This window comes from Paroedura picta, chromosome 5 (genome assembly GCF_049243985.1).
Source record: "Paroedura picta isolate Pp20150507F chromosome 5, Ppicta_v3.0, whole genome shotgun sequence".
In the NCBI taxonomy this organism is placed as follows: domain Eukaryota; kingdom Metazoa; phylum Chordata; class Lepidosauria; order Squamata; family Gekkonidae; genus Paroedura; species Paroedura picta.
Window position 1 is genome coordinate 51,794,992 of NC_135373.1, and position 23,697 is coordinate 51,818,688.

Sequence of the window (23,697 nt, forward strand, 5' to 3'; positions counted from 1 at the left end):
TTTGAAAATCAATTTGAAAAATCATATATTTGTTGTTCTAAGAAAAAAATCTGGTTCAGTGATTTTTAAAGAAGTGTTTATTTATTACACACGAAACTACTTTCTACTGAATTGGACTCTTGGTCCATCAAGGTTGTTACTGTCTGCTCAGACTGCCAGTTGCTCCCCAGGGTCTCAGGCAGAGGTCTTTCATGATGCAGACTACCTGGTGCTGGGAATTGAATCTGAGGACTTCTGCATGCAAAGCAGATACTCTATCACTGAGATTCAATACAGATTAAACATTTTAAAAAATCAATCACATAGTGTCCATGCACAATATATATATATATAAAATAAATACTGCTATAGACCACAGTCCTATTCTGTTATAAAAGTATCCTCTTCAGCTGTTCTATTATACTACAGTTCTAATACTTTTATGAAAATGGCCTCCTGAAATGTCTGTTTTGCACCTTTTGTGTTATGGGTGGGGACGCTTCTGACCTTCTCTGATACGCTGTTCCACAAGGTGGAAGCCACCCAGAGAACTCAGGTGTGTGAGCCATTGCTGGTCTTATCCATTTGCAAGGCATCACCCACAGTAGGCTGTTCTCAGATTAGTGAAGCTCATACAGTGGAGCATTGTAGGAGACATGATCCTGCAGGTATTTGGGTCCAAAGCCATGGTGGGCTGTAGATGGGTGGATAAACAGTTGTTAGCAATTTGCACGGGTCTCCCTTCCTCAATTTTATCTCCATAAGAACCATGTTAGATAGGATATGCTAAGAGTGCATACCTAGTTCAGGCTTTCTCAGCCAGGGTTTTCTGAAAACCTGGAGTTTTTTTGACAGCCCTGGAAGGGTTTCCTGAATGGGTGGGAGTTCATTATTTTCATATATACTTAATGACCATATATAGTCATGTCAACCCACCCATCTCCTCCCAAAATGGCCAGTGCTAGGCCCGGAGGAAGTGGTAAGGGGAGGGGCCCTGGGTGGGCATGTACACAGCTGTGCTTCCCAACCATATTCTGCACAATCACGCCACTTCTGGAGCTTCTCAAAGCCTGAAGAAAGTCTCAGGGGTTTCTCAATGGTAAAAAAGTCGAGAAAGGCTGGCCTAGTGAAAGGGACACTCCATGGATGAGTATGGATTTGAACTGGGGCTAAAGGCACTTCGTGTTTTTCAAGTCATGTGCCTCATTTCTGCAAGCTGCCAGGGTTTACATTTAACACCAGACGGCCAGTCGATTTTAGCTTGATTGAATTACTTAGAGATACCATCAGTCCTCTAGCTGTTCCATATAATCAGTGAATGTAATTTACTGCAGCAACTCTGCAAATAAATTGTTGTAGCCCACACCAGGGAGCAGATTGCTCTCTCCTCTGTGTCCTTAGGTCATGTTCAGTCACAAGGCTGCAGTCCTGAATGGGCCTTATTCAGATTTGATCCCCCACCCCGATTCTTTTTTCCTCAGATAATAGAAGCATTTCTTTTAAATAGGAACTTTGCTGAATGATGCTCAGAACCTGATTCCATAGGAAAGTATCTGGGAGTGGCTACCGTTCCTTAGCTCACTCTAGGCTACCTTCAATGTGTAGCCATGTTGAAGTAGCACAATAAAATCATCTGATGAAGGGTGCTTGCACTCGAAAGCTCACACCCTGAATAAATCTTTGTTGGTCTTAAAGGTGCTACTGGGCTCTGATTTTCTAGGCTACCTTGTAAACAACACAGAAACAAATTTCGGTCAGTTCTTGCTCCTTCATCTTGTTCATTCTCTTTGATATTTTTGAATGTCTATTATCTTCTTGCCTCCATTCATTGTTAAATGTTTAATTTGAGAATCCAGGTGCAACTTTGTGGTTGTCTCTCTTGTTCAGATCTTATATCAAGGCAAACTGCAGCATAAAACCCAAGTAGGTCTTTTCTCTGCACTGCACTGCCCACAATACATCAGCTTCTCTAATGCTGCCATTCCTTAAGTAGAACTGGAATCTCACATTCTTAGGATCCGGATCTATTTAGGAATAGAAGTATCCCTTCATTTTATTAGTAGATTAATCAACAAATGTTTTCATTGGTTGGTTATTGTGTGCCATTTTAAACCAGAACCAGTTTGTGAACCTTACTAATATTTACTGTATGGCAGGAAGATACCATGTTTTGCAGAGCAGAGGAGGAGCAATCTAGTAAGATCATAGCTGAGGCAAGGTTTGAACGAGGGGCTTTGCAGTTCAGCCTCAGCAGTGGACCAGCTTCATGAACAGAAAGGAAAGGAATGGCCTTTCTTCATAACATTTAGTTGGAGCCAGCCAACCTTTTCACTCAGTCTCACCCATTTCTCCTCCATGCTATGATCAGTGTGGTCCCATGTTCCTCAACGTAGCTTTTTTGGATGGTTGAAGAGGATGCCTCTTTCCCTTTTCACCAGTAGATCCCGCCCACTATCACAGCAACAATTCCTCATTTCACATTAATTTCCTCTGCAAACGCAGAACCATTTGTATTGGCAGTGGAGTGTCCACATGGGAGTTTCTGTCAGGTGCCACTTCCTGTGTGGTACCACTAGAGGGCTTTAAAATTTTATTGTGTTAGTACCTTCATTGGCATTGTGAGGAAAATGGCAGTCTGGAGGGACTGACCTGGTGGCTCTTAGTATAAGATCCAGTGCTTCCCCATGAAGGGGCCAACACCAGTGTTAGAGCTGGAAGGAAGACTAGAGGGATGCATAAGCAGTGTTTGGCTTTGAACCGTTTTGTCTTCAGCAGGAGAGCCACAAAGAAAATTCATTATTGGCTGGCTAATAAATCAAACTGACTCTGACATTCTGCACAATTAGCCACACCTCACTAGTCACTACAACTGCCAAGTCTTCAAGAGTAGTAGGTGATTTACATAAAATGTCAAAGACCGCTTTACGTGATGCTAATTCAAGGTAATGTTGGAGTTCTGTAAAAAGAAGCTAGAGGAAGAAGAAAATACTATGCTTCAAATACTGGTAGGACAGGAGTGTAGAAAGATAAAAGACGGAGTTCGCTTTTGTAAGATATTTGATATATAAGTGTAGATCAGCTCCTAGGTTTCCAAAATTTTCTTTGGCAGTTCTTTTGAGAGATTCAGGTGGGTAGCCATGTTGGTCCAAAGCAGCAAAACAAAATTTGAGTACAGTGGCTCTTTGAGGACCAACAAATCAGGGTTCAGGCACAGCTCCGAATGTGCTCCCTGTTTGCCCCGGAGGTGCAAATGCAGGTTGAACCGGATTCCTCCCTGTCTCATGGAAGGGAATTCCCTAAGTGGAAGCTCAAAAGAGTCAATTTGACTTCCTACTCAGTTTTCTGCCTCAAAGGATGATGTTTCAACTCTGGCCTACAGTCTGTCTAGTGAAAACCATGTTGTATTAGATGCTTGTCTAGTTTTGTGAGTGGCAACAGTTACTACTGAGAAAGAAGTTGGTACCCACCACTGGGAGTGAGGGGAAAGTTTGCCTTGCCAGGAGGAAATCTGGGATAGCTGCAGAACCTTCTGAGCTCCCAAACCAGAGGCAACAGGACTTTCATGTCTGTATCTTCACACATGCATATTGGTCTGATTTTGAGCTTACCATCCTTTTAGAGGCAAAAAGAGATGAGGTTTTGTTTACATACAGAACAAAAATTTAATGCTTAGATTTGAAGAGGGAAAGGTCATTAGAAAAAGGATCTTAGTTTTTAAATGAACACATTTGCTTTGTGGTTTCTCAGCAAACTCCAGCTTTATTGTATATCATTACTTTTGGATGCAAAAGGGGGGGGGTAGCATCTGACATGTGGGGGAAATTGAACATCTGTGGATTTGTAGCTTGGGACATCCCTATTTAATGAGAGACAGCTGAGATGTGTGGGTGGCTTCATTTGCTATCAGAAGCTGCTGGGAAATGTGTATATTTCTGAATTCTCATAGCTACAGAAGAAGCCAAACCACTGTTGATTCTCACTGTGGCATGCCAGATTATAAAATCTGTGTGGCTGAGTTTCTGTCTCTGTCCAGCTAGCACCATACACCATCCACAACATCAGTATGTTTTTTTATTATTTATCATCATAGAATCATGGAAGGTCCTCCAGGGTCACCTAATCCAACCCCCTGCACTATGCAGCAAATTCACAACTACCTGCCCACCTACAATGACCAGGCCCAGATGACCCCCCCCCCCCAAAAAAAACCCTCAGAATCCCTGACCAGTCTGGCTTGGAGGAAATTTGCCTCCTGACCCCAAAGTGACAATTGGCTTTTCCATGGGCATGAAAGAAAGGGCCACAAGAGCCAAGCATGGACACAATCCCTTTTGCCCACCCACTCACAATCTGCCCAAGTTCACAGAATCAGCATTTCGGGGGGCAGCTATCTAACCTCTGCTTAAAAACTTACAAAGAAGGAGAACCCACCACCTTCCTAGGAATTCATATGGGACTATTAATGTACATAGGGTTTTGTGCAATAAAATACCCAAAGCCAGATTTATTGTATTTATGGTTGGATTTATACCCTGCCACTTCTCCAAGGACTTGTGGCAGCTTACAATTAAAAAATCGATAAATTAATAAAATCCCAATTTAAAAAATCCAACAACCCTCCAAGAATGGCAGCCAAAAAACACCCTCTAATTCCCAACCAGGGAGAAACAATGTGTGTGCTCTAGCCTAAGGGGGGGGGGACCTTGGAACCAGGAACCACCAGCAGATCAGTACCCACAGAGCAATGGACCCTATGGGGAGCATAAGGAGACAAGTGGTCCCTCAGATAGATAGGACCCAAGCTGCGCACTTACATTGTAAATTTCATAACTGGAGGGATACATCAGTGGACAGAAGAGGAGCTTCAGGGTCCAGCCATTCGCATCACGACCCAGATCTAGACCTGGAACACATGGAAAAACTGAAAGCAACAAGAAGCTTGAAACCATCAGGGCAGCAGGTGCTGCTCTGTTCTCTTCAGCAGAAGGTCGCACACACCCAGGAGCCATAGTTTAATTCTGCCTGCCAAGAGCAGAAACAGATGGTGCACACTCTGATGCCCTTCTGAGCTTGAAAAAGGAGAGCAGCAAGGCTTTACCACGCACAGTCCCAGGCTTGAGCACACACACACACCAGGCACAGTCTCAGACTGAGAGTTTCCAAGTCCAGGCTCCAAAAGCAGTGTTGGGGGCGGCGAAGCAATGAGGGGAGGAATATCCATGTCTGCATTTTCATATTCAGGTTTGACATGCTCATTGCACTTGTAAGAGAAGGAAAACAACTTTTCGCATTGGCGCTGTTGTGCTGAATCAGGCTGTTTGATGGATGGAAGTGATTTCCGCCATGCTGATGAATCTGTCCCAGGGAATCTCCTCCTGATTCTGTCCCTGCGGCTGATAATGACCTGTTTGCAATGAAGGAGCAGGATAACATGTTTAGGTTCAATTTTCAAAGTGGAGGATCCTCTGTGTTCCAGTTCTCTCAACGCCAGAGAATCCTACTGATGACATTTACTCCCATTGAAAACAAGAGTGAATCTGGTTGTCATTTCTTCTTGCAATGATCCAGTTTGAGGCTGATCAGTTTTCTCTTGCCATCTATCAAAACAGTTCCTTAAGAGGTTAGGAAACCTTTTTCCTAGACACCCTACCACTATTTGACAGTGGAGTTTATCCTTGATGTTATCTCAACCCATGCCTTTTCCTTTTGAGCCCGTCCTCTCTTGCCCTCCATCATTACTCTTCATGAAAGTTTGCTTCCTTATGGCCATAACATTTGCCAGGGGAGTTTGTGAGCTGGCAGATAAACCTTTCATGCTGTTCATTAATGGCAGGGTTTTGCTAAACCTCAGCATTAAGTTTTTGCCAAATATTGGTTTAGATTTTCACTTGTCACTATCTCTTAATCTCCCTGTTTTTTCCCCAAACCCCACCACAGAAGCCAAAATGGCTTTACACATACTGGACATACATAGAATTTTACAGTATTATTTAAACAGGTCGCAAGGCTTTCAGAAAGGCACCAAACTTTTAATTTGCAAAAAGGCAAAGCATCTCCTCTCAAACTATATCCAGGCGGATTGCTAATACAATTAAACTGTTATGAACAAATTTGTGTTTAATGTTCATTGTTAATTCAAGTCCATTCTACCAAGTCTCAGCATCCCTGGCTACCTTCTTCAAAGGAATCCCCCTTCAAAGAGAGCCAGTTTGGTGTAGTGGTTAGGAGTGCGGACTTGTAATCTGGCATGCCAGGTTCGATTCTGCGCTCCCCCACATGCAACCAGCTGGGTGACCTTGGGCTCGCCACGGCACTGATAAAACTGTTCTGACCGGGCAGTGATATCAGGGCTCTCTCAGCCTCACCCACCCCACAGGGTGTCTGTTGTGGGGGGAGGAATGGGAAGGCGACTGTAAGCCGCTTTGAGCCTCCTTCGGGTAGGGAAAAGCGGCATATAAGAACCAACTCTTCTTCTTCTTCTTCTTCAAAGCAGCCCCTTGGTCCTCCTCAGAGACGTTTGGCTAACGGAATGCTGAGGACATAAACACAAAATGGGAGTGAGCTGTGGATCTAACAGTCATACACTCTCTGTTTGAGTGAATGGCTCACATCCACATCCAGGTCAGCTAGCTTGCTATTCTATGTGGAACTGCACACAGGAGGAAGATGAAAACAGGATTGCACTTAACCTGTAACTGTTATTCGTTGAGATCTTCCATGATACCACTGGATACGAGAACCAAGGTAGGGGACCTCCCATTTTAAGGTTGAGACCTATTCAGGTGACCAAATCGATGCGGTTTTGGATAGGATTAGAAAGAACAAACTAACAACAAGGTCTCTGAGGATAACCCAGATTTTAAAAAGGTATATTATTAGGTAAGAGCCTCTTGTGGCACAGAGTGGTAAGGCAGCTGTCTGAAAGCTTTGCCAATGAGGCTGGGAGTTCAATCCCAGCAGCTGGCTCAAGGTTGACTCAGCCTTCCATCCTTCTGAGGTTGGTAAAATGAGTACCCAGCTTGCTGGGGGGGTAAACAGTAATGACTGGGGAAGGCACTGGCAAACCACCCCGTATTGAGTCTGCCATGAAAACGCTGGAGGGCTCACCCCAAGGGTCAGACATGACTCAGTGCTTGCACAGGGGATACCTTTACCTTTTATATTATTAGGTATTCACAATCAAGGCCTTACCAAGTGCAGGAATGAAGGTACCAATCCCCTTCACCCATTGTGGTGTTTTTTGTTTTTTAACCACATGATATGCAATAGCTTCAGCCCAAGAGGGGCAGGTAGACATAGGGGAGGAACTCTTCCACAGTTCCCTAAGGTTTAGAGCCCAGAAATGCCACATTGGTCTGTCTAGAATCAGGCCTTTAGTTCTTGGACAGGTTGTCTAGATTCATTGACAGATGGTGCCAGATTACAGTTGACAGTTGGATATTATCTATAATTTTTAAAAAATTGTTATTTTTTTGAAGTTCAGATCACCGCCTCCAACTAATTGCACTGCAGTCCAAGTCTGGCAAACCATCTCTTCCCTATTGACCAAAGGGAGTAATCACAAAGTTGGCTCCTGAAAGTCTATCAAAAGGTTTTATCTCCAGTTACTTTGCCGGAGATGAAAAGGGTGAAGGTAAGAGGGACCTGAGATCCCTGAGCAAGCATTGGAAGTGCAAAAGTTAAGGATGCTAGTCATTTGAATTCCGTACTTTTCCTATATAAAACGTGTGTCCAGCTGATCAATCTGTCTAAATACATTCATGTTCTTAAGCATCTTGATATGGGGTGTATGCTTGATCTTCCCTTACCCTTGCCTTATGGTTTCATTCTTTTCCATCTTAATATTTATAAAATGTTATGATGCGCAACATCCCATGGGCTTGCTCTGGGAATCACACGTGGTTGTGCAATGCCATGAATTGTGAGAGCAGCCAGCAGCTCTCTCTGCTGTCATGGCAGCCAATTGGGTAGACTCTGCTTTGGCATTCAGGAGCACTCCATGGGGGTCATACACTCCTGCTCCTTCTGTACCAATTCCTTCTTCTTTTCCTGGTGTATCATAATAATAGGTTGCAAAAAGAGATGGGTGGGAGAGGGAGGGAAGGGAGAATCTGAATGGACAAGCTCTATATAGCTCTAACCAGGGTTATTTCCTAACCATGGGTTCTAAACCCATTTTAAACCATCATTTTACATCATGTTTATAAGATAATTTTTGCTTTGTGCTAGCTATAGTTCACTCATTCTAGGTGTCATGTCAAACTATACTTACACTGAAATAGTGGGAAAGGGATGTTGGCTATCCACGCCTGAGAACAGAGAAAGGCTAGGGGAAGAGGAGCTTGGCCATTTGAGAGTCCCCGGTTGCACATGTGGTATTCCTGGATTATTATGGTGGCAGTTCTATAACTGTTGGGTTTCAGCATTTACCACCTACATCATAAAAGGAAGATTAACATTGCCGTGACATGCACAGGTGAGCTTTCACAGTCGCATTATGCTGCCACAGCATGGATACTGCAAGAGCCACAGGCAACAGGGACTACTGGCTTGTCAGGAGGGTTTTCTACACCATAGTCTGGCCTGCACTCTGGTATGCTTCTTCTGAGCTGATCTTTGCCTGCTTTCTAGCTCTGGTTGAAGGTAAAACCACAGCAGTGCAGAGAATGGGGCTGTCTGTATACTGATTTTGTTCCCCCATGGCTGCTTGTTCCCTTCCTGTCTCCTTTTCAGCTTCTTCACCTGTATAGTTTGTGCATATTATTATTTATTTTGTATTAAGACATGTGAAAAGCAGACACAACGGGCTTTTTTGCGGGGAGGGGGTGTGATAAAAGCTATTAAGGTAACAACATTGAATGCTAGGAGCAGAATTCTGTTTCATGCCAACTCTATTTCCATTTCCGAAATGTGTCCCTTTCTGTCCCTCAAATATCATTTGGGGCAGTTTTTTTTCTTTAAAAAATAATAAATTAGCTTATTTCCTTTGTGGTTGTTCTTATCTCCTTGCAACCATTGTTTGAGACAAAAGAATGGTATTAATGGATAACAATCAGACTGTTATACTGTCTCTTCAAAGCCATGCTATGTCTCTTGTGACCATTATATAAGAACTGAGAGTCAGCTGAGCCTTATTTACATTCCAAATCCACAGGCTCATTAAGGTCTAGGAGAGGAATTCTGTCCACTGTGACAACCGGATCAGAAGACTTCGCCTTCCAAAATGTGAATACAAGCATTCACTTGAACACATCCCAACAGCGTGCCTTTGCTTTCACTATTGTTTATTTGTTTAACTGTAGAGCTGGGGGGGGGCAGTTCAGACCATGATGGAGTGAAGTTTGGGATTCTGTAGGAACAATGAGAAGGTGGTGGGCAAGCGTTCTGAAAAGTAGCTTGCAAACCACGAGGCATCATGTTCTGAAGCCCACAGCTACTTGGGTTTGTGGGATGTATTTTTGAGTGTGTACTCCCTTGCAGAAGTGGGATGGTGAATCCCCTGGGAACAGAGGGAACCCACTAGAACAAGGATGGCCAAACTGTGGCTTTCCAGACGTTAGGTGTTTCGTATTCAGAATATTCAAGCATTGTTGGCTCATAGTGCTCCCCTGGATATGCAGGCATGAAGCAATAGCCCCATGTTTCCATCTGGGCTGGGTAGTCCTGTATTCAACAGAGAAGAAATCCCTTCCTATCCTCCTCCTCCCCCATCCTGAACTTATTTGCTACTGCAAGGGCTGGAGATTCTCAGTTGGCAAATTCCTAGAGATTGTAGGGTGAAGTGTAGGAAGAAGAAGCTTAGTGGAACCATGATGCCATAGAGTCCTCCCTCTGATGTTGCTGCTTTCTTGAAGGGAAACTGTTCTCTGTAGTCTGGAGGTCAGTTGTAATCCCTGGAGAATTTAAAGACCTCACCTGGAGGTTGATAACTCTAATTGCTGCAGCAACAACCAGATCGCCAGCTAGGACATGAGAGAAGAGAAGAACCTTCTCCTTCCCCTTTCCAGTCCAATACTTTGAATGCTAGAATCTAAATTGTACTTGTGGCACCAGGGGAAATTAAACATGACCCATCCATTTGCCTAGTGCAAAGCACGACTGCCCAAGCAGCTTTTGGAAGAAGGAGAGCTGTTGTTGTTGTTTTTAAACATCCCACTTTTCACTACCTGAAGGAGTCCCAGAGTGGTTTACAAATACCTTCCTCTTCCTCTCCCGATAACAGACACCCTGTGAGGTAGCTGGGGCTGAGAGAGCTCTTAAGAGAACTATGATTAGCCCAAGGTCACTCAGCTGGCTGCGTGTGGAGGAGGGGGGAATCGACTCTCAATTTCTTTGTCCAACAGGGAAAAAATATATAGGCATCTGTATATTATTTCCAGTGGGGCAAACAGCAATGTAGGTGGGTGGGAGGAAATGTGATTTATGCTCAGTAAAGGTTTTGGGGGTACTGGCTATACTCGTCTCCTAATCCCATCTCCTCTGGAAGAAGATAGGCTGTAAACTCCTGGTGCAGGTCATAACAGATTTTGAAGCCATCCAAATATTTAGCAAAGACTGGAAAAGCACACACTTCGCGAAACAGCTGACATGACAGCTTCTTCTTAGATCTGAAGTACCAAGTCCCCATGCCAATTCACAGTTTCCATTTCACTAATAACACATATGAGAATCTATTGTGGTTACAAAGTAAGACACTCAGTAATAACAAACATGACTTGCAGTAGTGTTCTACTTGCAGTAGTGTCCTTGATTCTGAGTAGACTTGGTTAGGCTTATCTAATAAACTGCATCCTGTTAATTCCTTACGGTTAGTTTGGCTACAAAATAGGTGGTAGGCATGTATTCAAAAGAACAACTGTTCTTCCTGTCCTGTCATATTTTTTCAGTGGGTAAAGAAGAGGAACTTCATGGATGGGTAATTGCACTGAGAAGGCTACTTGAAATCTCGCTTCCCGTTTTGTCCCAACATTTTAACATTACTATATTGTGATGGGGGGGAGACATTGTATCGTGATGCAAATAACATTATGTATTCACATAGCAGATTGCTAGGGGGGAGGTGAACACTGACAACACAAAAGGGCAGTGAGAAACAGAATTCAAAATTTGGAATTCCTCACTGGAAAACTGAAATTTCAGACCTGAGAGGTGAGGGAATAGCAGGGGGGGGGAATGGAAAATTCAAGGTAATAGGGCATTAAATTTGGATCTACGTCTGGTCTATTTCTGCACTTGGAATTAGCCCCGTCTTAAGAGTGAGGCTCTTCCCAGTGCTAGACCAGCATACTAAATGCTAGCTATCTCTGGTGAGCAACATTACATTTCAAACATTTCCCCACCCCCCAAAAAAGTGACACCCAGGAAATGCAAGACACTGGCCTCACATTATGTTGCAAATATGCAAGGCTATATACTGCATTATTACCATGAAATGGCATGTATAGATGTGCCACTATAATTCCATCCCTTATAACCTGGCTCTCACATCCATGGATAATTATCACTCCTAAAGGCATGATAGCCAAGGAAAGAATGATCTACTTAGGGATGCTGTCATAGGTTATGTAGGGACCAGAGGAAGAGTCCCATGAAAGGAAGGTACCTTGGGCTAGAGGAAGGCTTCAAGCATTGCATTGCAGTCTGCTAAGACACATGTGTTAGAATATGCACTTCCATGTGTAATGGTTCAATTATATATGGAAGTGTAAACAAGAACATGTAGAGCCTGTTGGATTAGACTAGTGGTCCATCTGGTCCAAGCATTTTCTCTCACACTGTGGCCAGTTTGGTAGTGTGGAGGCCAATAATAGGGCATGGTGGTCCAAGTGTTCCTTTGATGTTGCCTCCTGTCACTGGCATTCAGAGGGTTGCTGCCTCTAGATGAAGGCTCCCTTCAGTCACTGAGACTAGTAGCTATTGATGGAGCTTTCTCCGTGACTCTGACTAACCCCCTTTTAAAAACCATCCACACTTAAAGCCATCTCAGACAGTGGAAAGCCATTTGTTACGGGGTTTTTAGATAAAAGATAAATAAGCAGACTTGGGCTGGAGTGATGAATGATAGAATGTGAGGATTTTCTTCTCATTAGGTGAGATTTCTCAGTGCAGTTCACAGCAGTTTCTGTGTTTGCAGCTTAGACTTTTCTTTGTTTGAATAAGTATTATTCCCTTAATGCTAGATGAAAAGAGAAGCTGAAAACTTGCGATGAAAATGTGTTAGGTGAAGCAGCAATTCTTGCTAATCACACTTACTTGCCCAGACCAATAATCCCACGTGGACTCTGCTATTTCCACTGTCTGCAAAGGCTTGTTCATGGAGAGGACAGATTAGAGCACAGTGCATGCTAAGTTTGCATTTCTGCTGTTGTCTACATAAATACATGGTAAAAGGCAAAAGAAACTTACGTATGTGTGCTGCGGATATGAGTTGTTATAGGTTCCTATTTTTCTAAACCTGTTCCCAGTTGATGAATTTACTTTCCAATGAAGATCAAAAAGAAAACAATGGCTTATGTTCACACTGTTTTCCACTTTCTTCTTTTAAAGGGCAGCAACCTGAGGAAGATACTGCTTAATCGCTATTTTAAAGGTGACCACGGAAACAGCATCAGCAGCCCTGTGTCAAGCAGCTATGGCAAAACTACCCAAGGGGGAGGTAAATTAAAACACCATCTTTAGGACGAATGAATCAAAGATGATTACTGTTTCTGGCAAGGGCAAAGGGCATCTCTTTCAGCTGAGGAGAGAAACAGTTGGACCAGCCAGAGTCCAGCAGGTTGAAGCCTTGTAGATGTAAACTTCATGCTTCTGACAGTGAGCTCTGACTCACCAAAGCTTCCATCAGAATGCATTATGTTAGTCTCAGAAGTCCCACTAGATGGTGTGTGACTCACCTTTGGAAATCACCAGGACATAAAGCTCAATATTGTGTTGGTTCAGAAGTAAGCCCTGGAGTATTCAGCTGACCTCCTTGCAAGTAAGTAGGCACAGGATTGACTCTTGATTTAATGTAGAGCATACCCAGTGTCTCTTGTGGCGCAGAGTGGTAAGGCAGCCGTCTGAAAGCTTTGCCCATGAGACTGGGAGTTCAATCCCAGCAGCCGGCTCAAGGTTGACTCAGCCTTCCATCCTTCCGAGGTTGGTAAAATGAGTACCCAGCTTGCTGGGGGGTAAACGGTAATGACTGGGGAAGGCACTGGCAAACCACCCCGTATTGAGTCTGCCATGAAAACGCTGGAGGGCGTCACCCCAAGGGTCAGACATGACTCGGTGCTTGCACAGGGGATACCTTTACCTTTACCTTTATACCCAGTGTCAGCTTATCTCAGAGTCTTGCCAAGGCTGTGTATGTTTTGCACAAAAAATAGTTAAGAATTGATGTGCAGTTTAAGCCTTTGCTTTTGGTGGGCTAAAGTACCACTGCACAAGAATGCACTGTAAATGTATTAATTAATGTACCAGTAAATAATGTAAATATATCCATAGAATAGAATAAGGCACAAAAACAAATTTGGTTTTGGTGACCAGTTAGCAAATTCACAGATTTTCCCTCTGTGACATCTATGCATTCACAAGCATAGATAGTGCACCAGCCCAGAACACAAATCCAGGAAGTTCTAGAGCTCCAGCCAAAGAACTATTTGAATGTTTTCTCTGGGGAAGGATAATGTCCATCTGCATGTGCCTTGAGGGGACGTGTGACGGATTTCTGCTCAGCAAAGTTGCGCTGGGAGGGTCCTCTACAGATTTTCGTCTGTTGTCAGGTTCTTCTTCAGCACTGAGGCTAAAGGAGATGGGGGATATCAGTATTTTAAATAAATCAGTAACCACAAGATGTTCCACTTCTATTTATTAATCGGGACGTCCCTTTCCTGTCCCCCAAATATAAATACGGTGTCCCTTTCTTGACTTCTTGGCAGTCTTGTGGAAAAGCAGTAAAAAGGGAACGCTTCTTTTGCCTATAGGTCACAGGTGAAACATGTGCAACATAAGTACAAAAAACTTGGACCTAATGCATTTCAAACTGAGTTCTTCATCAGAGGTCAGTACAATCACACACAGTTACAAATACAATATGAGTATAAAAATTCTTTTTTTCAACCAAGAGGTCAAAAATCTTTACTGAATTAGAGTGACTTTACATTTCCTGAGTCTGCAATTTGCTATTAGTAGTTGTTGTATGCCAGGCTTCATTGGGTGAAAGTATATTGAACTGTGTGTCTCTCTCTGTGCAAAATCAGAAGCCGGCTTATACTGCATTTGTAACTGTGTATAATTGTATTGACCTCTGATGAAGATCTCACAGACTGAAACACGTTAGGTCAAAGTTTTTGTACTTACAGTGTACGTGTTTGATTTATATATGTGTGACCTATAGGGAAAAAGAAATGTTCCCTTTTTTATTAAAAATATATATTTAAATTACCTTGTGCTCTGCCAAATAAATTGTTTATTTAATATAATGTTATACTTTTGTATCCCTCAACTTCTTTACATGTTGTTCAGACTGGGTTTTTTTGTTTTCCCTTCTTTTTTGTTATTTATGGAAAAGCAGCCCTGTTTTTTAAAAGGAAGGCTCCCAGTGTCTGATGGCCTTAGCATTGTGGGGTTTAGGAGAAAGTTGTACAGTTGACTTCAGCTTCCATTTGTACCAAATTCACAAGTCTATTTTCCCTGGTTGAAGAGAGTCAAAGAGATTTCTAAGGTAGGGAGGGACCTGCTTTTTGAACCCAGGAACATTCATTCAGCTACGACTGTGTCATTCTGAGATTTTTCTTGGCATTCTATCACTCATGCACTTCCATGTTGGTTTGTAAAGCTGCAAAAAAACAGAAACCATGGGATCAATGCAGCAGAGCATGAGTTCTCACTAGTTCTGGGGGACAACTAATTTGTAACTCATGGTGCCTGCTTTCCTTTTTAATGAAAGTTAAGATCCATAAAAGCTGAACAATGCTCCAATGACGTAATTTGCTTGGAAATGACCATTGAATTCAAGGACAGCTTGGTTTCACCCCTAATTTCGGAGATGTGACTGTTCACAGTTTAGGTTTGCAGGTTGTAAATCTCATTTGCTTAGGGGATGCCTGTTCTCACAAAATGTGCTAGAGGATAGCAATTTTGGCATGATCCGAAGTGTTTTTCTGGATCATGTCAAGGTCAATCTTATTCAGTGTTCTTTACTAGAATGCCAGTGGTCAGCAGGTATGAATTGGTCTCTATTCTGGCGTAGCAAGACTGTATTTTCAGGATCATTTAAGTCTTAGATAGTTATGCCTTACAACTGTGACATTGTTAGAACTTCAATAAGCACTCTTGCTTGAAAAATTTTAATGCATTAATGGAGCCTGGGAGTTCTAGTAAAATAAATTCAGTAGACCATACAGTACTCATCAGGAGGCCCCTGGGGTAGGATTTTCTACTCTTCTTGAGTGGTACTGCTGCTGTTCATTTATCCACATATTTTTGAGTTGACTCTGCCTCCTATATGAACCTGATGGTTGGTTTTTCTACTTCATGTTAAAAGTGTTACTCCTTTTTTTATTATTATAGCCACATATGTGATTGGCAAATTTTAAGAGTTAGGAATCAGGAAATGGTATATAACAGTGGATTAGTTTGGATATAGTTTGGATTTATACCTTGCCCTTCCCTGGAGGCTCAGAGCAGTTTACAGAAAGATTAAAATACATATATAAATTAAATATTTATTTAATTTTTTAAAATCAATAGTGAAATAGTAAATAATAACACCACTTGATTCAAAGCTGCCTCCTTCCCCAAGGGGAAAAAAAGAGGGGGAGGAGTCATAAAATATTCATTCAGATGGAATTTAGCTGGATGACTTGTAGGCAGGGAGGTCAGCAAACTCTAAAGTTGTTTGTGGGCCTCAGCTCCATCTTGCAGGCCCTGCAGAACTATTTAAGGTCCCCAGGACCCTGATCTCATTTGGCAGAGCATCCCATCAGACTGAGGCCAGGGCCGAAAATGCCCTGGCACTGGTGGAGACAAATTTAACTTCCTTGCGGCCCTTGCGGAATGTAACATTCTTTGGGGGGACATAATCGAAGAGGCGGTCCCATGGATACAACGGTCCCTGATTATATTAGCCTTTGAAGGTGAGAACCACAACCTTGAATCTCATATATAATTGTTGACTTGTGTTTATTTTAGGTAGCTTTTCAGGACAAGATTCAGATAAGTCTGGTGTGTCGATGCATGATATCCAGTGCCTTCTGGATAAAGAAGGAGCATCGGAACTTGTCACAGATGTCATAGTTAGTACCAAAAATGACAGGATATTCTCAGAAGCCATCTTGCTTGGCATTGCTTTGCTGGAAGGTGGAAACACACAGATTCAGGTATTTAGTTCTGCTTTATTCTTTTTTAATATTATAAACCTTCTTAACTATGAAATCATTATCAGGGTTTGTATAGACCTATGTATACACAGGAATGGGTGTGGAACGTGCTCAGAGTGACCTTCTGTTGCTCCTAAAACACCAGATGTATTTGTCTCCAAATCCAACACTGATATATCCTCTATCCTTGCTTCTTCCTATCGTGCTAGCTTGTCCTATTAAATGTTTAAGGCCTTGTTATTATTTTTAAGACCAATTTTTAAAAACTGGAAAAACTGCTCTGGTAAAAGGTGGGATGAAGAACACAGCAGATAGCTGGCTGCTATGGAAAACGGAAGATTCATTTTCCGTCTTGTGCTGCAGCCCTACATTGGCTCAATCACTCAAATTATACAACAGCACACACCCTTCAAGTTACCCCGGTCTTTCTTCAGAGCTTGAGATTGATCAAGTTCTGAAGGACGGAATGGGGAAGGGGAAGTGGGAAATATAGCCCTTCCTGCCTCTCCCATCAGCAAAACTGCAACTTTTTTTTTTCTTCACATTTTTTCCTCTTCACATTGTATCTTCCTGCTACTGGACATGAACATAGCTGTTAATGGAGTGGCCACTTTTAGAATGCTGTGTAAAGTTTTCATCACCTTCACCTCAAAATGGGTATAATTAAAGTGGAAAGGGACAACGACACAAATGATTAAAAAAACTGGAGCACTTTTCCTATGTTGAAAGGGTAAAGTGCTTGATATTGGTAACCATGATGAAAAGTGTAGAAAAAGATTTTTCTTCCTCTCTTATCATCATCACCATCATCACCATCATTACTACTACTACTACTACTACTACTACTACTACTACTACTACTACTACTACTACTACTACTAGGGATGCCTAAAGATAATTACTGGCAGGTAATTCAAGGAGTCAACCTCAGATATGCAGATGATACCACTCTAATGGCAGAAAGTGAAGAGGAACTAAAGAGCCTGTTGATGCGGGTGAAGGAGGAGAGTGCAAAGGTTGGCTTGAAACTCAACATCAAGAAAACAAAGATCATGGCATCCGGCCCTCTCAATTCCTGGCAAATAGATGGGGAAGAAATGGAGATAGTGACAGATTTTATTTTCCTGGGCTCCAAGATCACTGCAGATGGGGACTGCAGCAAAGAAATTAAAAGACGCTTGCTCCTGGGGAGGAAAGCTATGGCAAATCTAGACAGCATCCTAAAAAGCAGAGACATCAGCCTGCCAACAAAAGTGCGTGTAGTCAAGGCTATGGTATTCCCAGTGGCAATGTATGGCTGCGAAAGTTGGACCATAAGGAAGGCCGAGCGTCAAAGAATTGAGGCTTTTGAACTCTGGTGCTGGAGAAGACTCTTGCGAGTCCCTTGGACTGCAAGGCGAACAAACCGGTCAGTCCTAGAGGAGATCAACCCTGACTGCTCTTTAGAAGGCCAGATCCTGAAGATGAAACTCAAATATTTTGGCCACCTCATGAGAAGGAAGGACTCCCTGGAGAAGAGCCTAATGCTGGGAGCGATCGAGGGCAAAAGAAGAAGGGGACGACAGAGAATAAGGTGGCTGGATGGAGTCACTGAAGCAGTAGGTGCAAACTTAAATGGACTCCGGGGAATGGTAGAGGACAGGAAGGCCTGGAGGATCATTGTCCATGGGGTCGCGATGGGTCGGACACGACTTCGCACATAACAACAACAAAATTCAAGGAGTAGTGTAAATTAATTTGTTGGCTATTCCATCCTAAGATGCATTGGCAGCCACTGGCTTTTCACAGGGATCTTAAAGGGAGTAGGAAAATACAAGCCCACAAAGAAACAAAGCTGTCAAAGAAGCATTACAAAATATGTTCCATAGCGGTGGAATAAGTTCAGCCCCAAATGATTTTCTTAGAAGTGAATAAATACCTTGCTATTGTGCTAACTTACTTTTAGCAAACTGGTTCTCAAAAGTTTATTGGATTTTGGGGGGAGGGAGACATTCTGTGCCAGGGAATGCTTCCCCCCTTTCCTTGTGGTTTTTAAAAGGAGTAAACAGATTCATGCATGCCATGTATATCAACAGATGTAAAAACATGATGCTAAATGGTATCTCCATTACTAGAGGCAAGCAACTGAAGTCCACATACTGGTGGGCAAGGCAAATGCAGTCTTGGGCTGTTATCAACAGAGACATCACATCAAAATTTAAGATGTCATATTCCCACTGTATACTGCTTTGGTAACACTGCACCTGGGGTACTAGGTGGAGAACTGTGTTCTCTGGAGACCTCACTTCAAAAAGGACATGGACAAAATTGAGAGGGTGCAGAGGAGAATGACAAGGGTGATCCAGGGCCTGGGGACTAAGCCCTATGAGGAGGACTTGAGAATGTTCAGCTTGGAGAAGAGGAGGTTGATAGGGGACGTGATTGCTCTCTTCAAGTATTTGAAAGGTTGTCACATGGAAGAGGACAGGGAGGAGTTCTTGTTGGCAGTAGAGGATAGGGCCTGCAGTAATGGCTTTAAGCTATGTGTAGAATGGTACCAGCTAGAATGGCACCAGATTGGTACTAGAATGGTACCAGCTAGTACGGATTAGTTTTAATGGTTTTAACTATGGGTTTTATTGTAATTTTTATCTTGTAAACCGTCATGAGCCTAAGGGAATGGCGGTATAAAAGTTTAATAATAGCAATAACAATAATAGATATCAGATTTTTTTTCACAGTCACAGTAGTTCAGTAGTAGAATAGGCTTCCTAAGGAGGTGGTGAACTCCCCCTCCCTGACAGCCTTAAAACAATGGTTGGATAGGTACTTATAAAGGATGCTTTAAGCTGATCTTGCATCAGGCAGGGGGTTGGACTAGATGGCCTCTATTGTCCCTTCCAACTCTATGAATCTATGAAGACATGATGATGAACTTCTAAAGGAACAGCAGTTAGTAAAGGAATACTAGCCTAGATGACCCTTGGTCTGATTCAAAAAGGCATTTCTTATGTTCTCCATGCCATTAAGAAGAAGAGTTGGTTTTTATACCCCACTTTTCACTTCCTGAAGGAGTTTCAAAGCAGCTTACAATTGCCTTTCCTTCCTCCCCCCTGTGAGGTAGGTAGGGCTGAGAGAGCTTCAAGAACTGTGACTATCTCAAGGTCACCCAGCTGGCTGCATGTGGAAAAGTAAGGAATCAAACCCGGTTCCCCAGACTAGAAGCTGTTGCTCCCAACCACTACACCAAGCTGTCTCTTAAAATTAAGCGTGTTTGTGTACCATTAGAAATGACCGCCATGTCTCACTTGCAGTTTTACTCATGAATTTGGCATGGATCCTGTGAACGTATTCCGTGTGCACCACTTAGTCTCTACTGCAGGGTGTGCCTCCTCTTTCAATAGAAGTTTCATTTATGCAAAGGCATACTGAAAACCACGGAGCTTGTGCAAGCAAAGCTTGTATTGGAAGAAGCATGCTGTTAAGCATGCACAGAGCTCGTGGACAGGATCCAAGCCCTGGTGGCCAGGGAGTTCCCTTCTGGTGACTGGCATTTTGGAAATGCAGCGCAGTCCCATGCAGACCTTGATATTCTTTTCTGTGGTTTTGATTCAAGCAGAAGTCATCTGCTCCTTCAGTCTTTTGCAAGGCCTAGGTCTGTTATTTGCGCACTATTTTATATTTTATTAGCATGATGCTAGATGCGGTTGTCCCATTATTAATGCACTGGTACCCCATATTTTGTTCCAGTATTCCTTTTATCAACAATTGAATGAACAAAAGAAGTCTGAGAAGTTTTTTAAAGTCTTGTACGATCGAATGAAAACAGCACAGCAGGAAATCCGATCAACAGTAACAGTGAACACTGTTGATCTGGGGACCAAAAAGAAGGATGAGGACAATGATGTGACAGTCTCGCTTCCAAAAAAGAGAGGTAAAGAGAACGAGGGGTTGTGCTCTGTCTGCCATGCTCATTTCACTACAGAATGCAAACACCTTGAAGGAGAAGAGCTCGTTGAAGGTGGGAGGACAGAATGAAAGATAAATGCTCCTCCCATAATTTGGCCATAGTGGTTTTCCATATCTGCATCTTAAAATGTATGCATCTTAAACTCGTATGCCACCATCTTCCCTGTTACCAGCAGTGTGTGTGCGCGTGGGGGTAATGGAAGTGAAAACAACAACATGCACAACAGAAAGCAGCATATAATGCCGCTCAAGGAAAGCCAGTCATTACAGAAGGACGTGCAAATGTCCTGTGCATTCAGGCCCGTTCCTGTGAGGAGGAGCATATCTTCATATGCCTTAGTCCAAGGCAGACGTTACAGTTCTAGCTGTTTTCCAGGCTGTGTGGCCATTGTCTGGTAATTTTAGTCCCTGACTTTTTGCCAGTTAACCTTAGCTGGCACACTTTGGCACAGAGAGATTCCCATCTTGCTGTGTCCTGTCACTGAAGATGCCAGCCCCAGTGACTGAGACTAAAAGTAGACCATGGCCGCACAGCCTGGAAAACCCACAACAGTTAGTTGACTCCATGAAAGCCTTCGGCAATTCATTGCTTTACAGTCCAATACTTGCACCTTGAACTGGGCTCAGAAAACCATATAGTAACTATCTGAACTGACGGGGGGTCACTATGTGCTCTGAATGTACCTGCCTGTTGACTGGGATTTTCTTTCTTTCTGAGGTGAGGCCTGGCCTTTTCTGTCATGGTGCTCCAGTTGAAGCGCAGCTTCCCCATAGCCATTTGCCTGGTCCTAAGCCTGTTGAGTTTTCAGTACCAGGCAAAGACACACTTAATCTCCCAGGCCTCTTAATTGATTTTCATTTCCTTCTTCCCCCTTCAGGAATTGCTGGCTTGTTTACTGTCTGTTTTGTTTGCATCATTTGGGATTCATCTGTAGTTCACAAACTGTCACTGCCTTCTCCTGCCTTAATAGCACTTTTACTAGATATATAGTGTGGTGCTGAGCTTAATGTTTTAACTTTTCTCCTTGTCTTGAGTGTTAATTAACTTTTATTTTTATTGTGTTTTGTTGCTTTATGCTGGACCCTTGTCAGCACCCTAGCAGAACCTCTTGGTTGAGAGGTGAGGTAAAATGCTTATGTTAATAATGGTGAAGTTGTTGCACCCCTCTTTAGCCTGTTATTAGCAAATTAGGAACTAAAAGATCTCCAACACTTTGTTGGATTACCTTTGCCTGTCACCCCAGGAAGTGTGGCTTGCCTAGATCAGGCCTCATGGCCTATATCACTTTTGACTTCAGGTGTTTTGATTGCTTCCTCCTGAAATGTGAATTCCTGGGCTTAGAAAACAGGCATGTGTAGGTGGGAAGACTTGGGCAGACACGTAGTCTTTACTAACCTTTTAAATGTTTAGGGAGAGCCAGCTTGGTGTAGTGGTTAAGAGCAGCAGTCTCTAATCTGGAGAACCAGGATTGATTCTCCACTCTTCCTCCACATGCAGGCAGCTAGGTGACCTTGGACTGGTCACAGTTCTCTTAACTCTTTCAGCCACACCTACCTCATAGGGCAGGGTTTCCCAACCAGGGATCTGGGGATTCCTAGGGGTTTGCAGGTGCTCAGGGGGGTGGGTCCATGGCCTTTCTCCTCCTGCCTTAATGGACTAGCCACAAACTAGGGAACCAGCCACTTCCAAAGCTTTCCTTCCCAAACGTGAGTGAGTTCTCTCGTGGTTTATGTGCCTGTGTGCCTAAGCCACCCCCTGTCTCTCTCCCGCTCAGTCCTCCTCAAGCCTGCCTGTTAACACAGATGGTGATGTCGCTTCTGGGGGCATGGCAGGGAGGTGTGGCCAGCTGACATCATTTTTGGGTTTCTCAAAGCCTGAAAAATTGTCTCAGAGGCTCCTCCATGGTCAAAAGATTGAAAAGGGCTGTCATAGGGATCTGTTGGAGGGAAAGGAAGGATACGTGATTGTAAGCCACTTTGAGACTCCTTCAGGTAGTAAAAAGCAAGGTACAGAACCCCCCCCCCCCCAGATCTTCATCTCCTTCTTTTATCCTTCTCCTTCTTTCCATCTAAATATGAGGTCAGTATGAAGTCCTGCATTCTCAAGTGGCAGAGTCCAGAAACAGTTTTGCTTCATCATGATCTTCCAGGGGCAGGCAGAAGGCCGCGCTGTTGGCCGGCTCTGCAGAATCCCCCAGGCTTCTGGCAGGCCCAGGGACAGCTGTCCCTGGGGCTGGCAGAAGGCTGCGGGCAGCTGGCCAGGCTCCTGCAGCCTGTTTGCAGCCTGGGCTGCTGAGCCACCTTCTCTCTCGGCGGCCAGCACTGAAATGGCCGCTGTGGGGGAAGGCGGGCCATGTTGGGGGGGCAGTTGGGGACAGAGTGGCCAATTGGGAGCCACTTCGCGGTTCCCGATTGGCCTGTCGGAGTTTTTATCACGGACATGCTCCGTCCCTTTCTCCTCCCATCTACCCCTTAGGGCTTTATTTCTACCGCTCCACAGGAGCGGTTTACAGATTACAGATGGTTGATCAGTTGATTCATTGATAGACCATTCACTCAAGTTCACTGTACAAGACTTGGTAAGCACACTTAACTTTCTAACCAGTCAAAGACAATATCTGTCTATCTGCCTATATCTGTCCAAAAGTTTTATGAGGCTTGCAAAATCTCAGAACTTTGAGGCCAAGATGTATTTATTTAAAATTACAAAATGTTTTGTAATCTTTCTCTTTGCCACAACTGAGTGGTGGGCTTCCTAGCTTGGACACTATTTAGTTTTATCCTTTTTCTCTTTTTCTTCTCTTCTTCTGTTTACTTCTCATGTGGCTGCTGTGGTACCCGGAAGTAAGAGACTCAAATCTTCATCTGAAAGAAGGAATGAAGGGGCAATTAACAGAAGCTTCGACAGCAACCTCCAAAGCTTACTGCGTGTACCGCAGAGAAATGGACCCTGAAATAGAACTGATGAGTTCAGGAACAGATGCAGCGAATGCAGAAGAAAAGTCTTCTGAGGAAATAACTATGAGTCCTGCCATTATTATCATGCAGCCAATCCTGAGGTTTCTTCAGTTGTTGTGTGAGAATCATAACCGAGAACTCCAGGTATGCTTGGGCATTTTACTCTTAAGGCTGGAAACAGAATATTTATTTATTTATTATATTTATGTACCGCCCTCCCCGGGGGCTCAGGGCAGTTTACATAATAACATAAGAACAATACATGGAACAGTCTATAAAACATTTGAGTAACCGTGCAATAATAATTGATAATTGTAAGCATATAACATTATAATTGTATAACCAATAAACAATACAACGTTGCAACATACAAAAAGGTCCAGAGTGTATAGGTGGTGTTCTGGGGGGGGGCAGGGGGGAGCAGGGGCCGTTGGTCGCTGTTGGTTATAGA

The 23,697-nt window shown here is 43.3% G+C and overlaps 1 protein-coding gene across 4 annotated transcripts in view; it reads left to right on the plus strand.

Moving 5' to 3' along the window:
• The window catches only part of ITPR2 (inositol 1,4,5-trisphosphate receptor type 2), a 228,630-nt gene that overhangs the window by 131,959 nt on the left and 72,974 nt on the right, over positions 1-23,697 (plus strand). For all 4 annotated transcript variants that reach the window (XR_013231068.1, XM_077337917.1, XM_077337918.1 and 1 more), the window contains exons 38-41: positions 12,526-12,634; positions 16,153-16,340; positions 20,070-20,253; positions 23,134-23,390. Coding sequence is in view for 3 of the 4 variants with exons in the window: in XM_077337917.1 (XP_077194032.1) it covers positions 12,526-12,634; positions 16,153-16,340; positions 20,070-20,253; positions 23,134-23,390 (738 nt within the window). In the remaining variant the exon portion in view is untranslated. The remainder of the gene's footprint in view (positions 1-12,525; positions 12,635-16,152; positions 16,341-20,069; positions 20,254-23,133; positions 23,391-23,697) is intronic.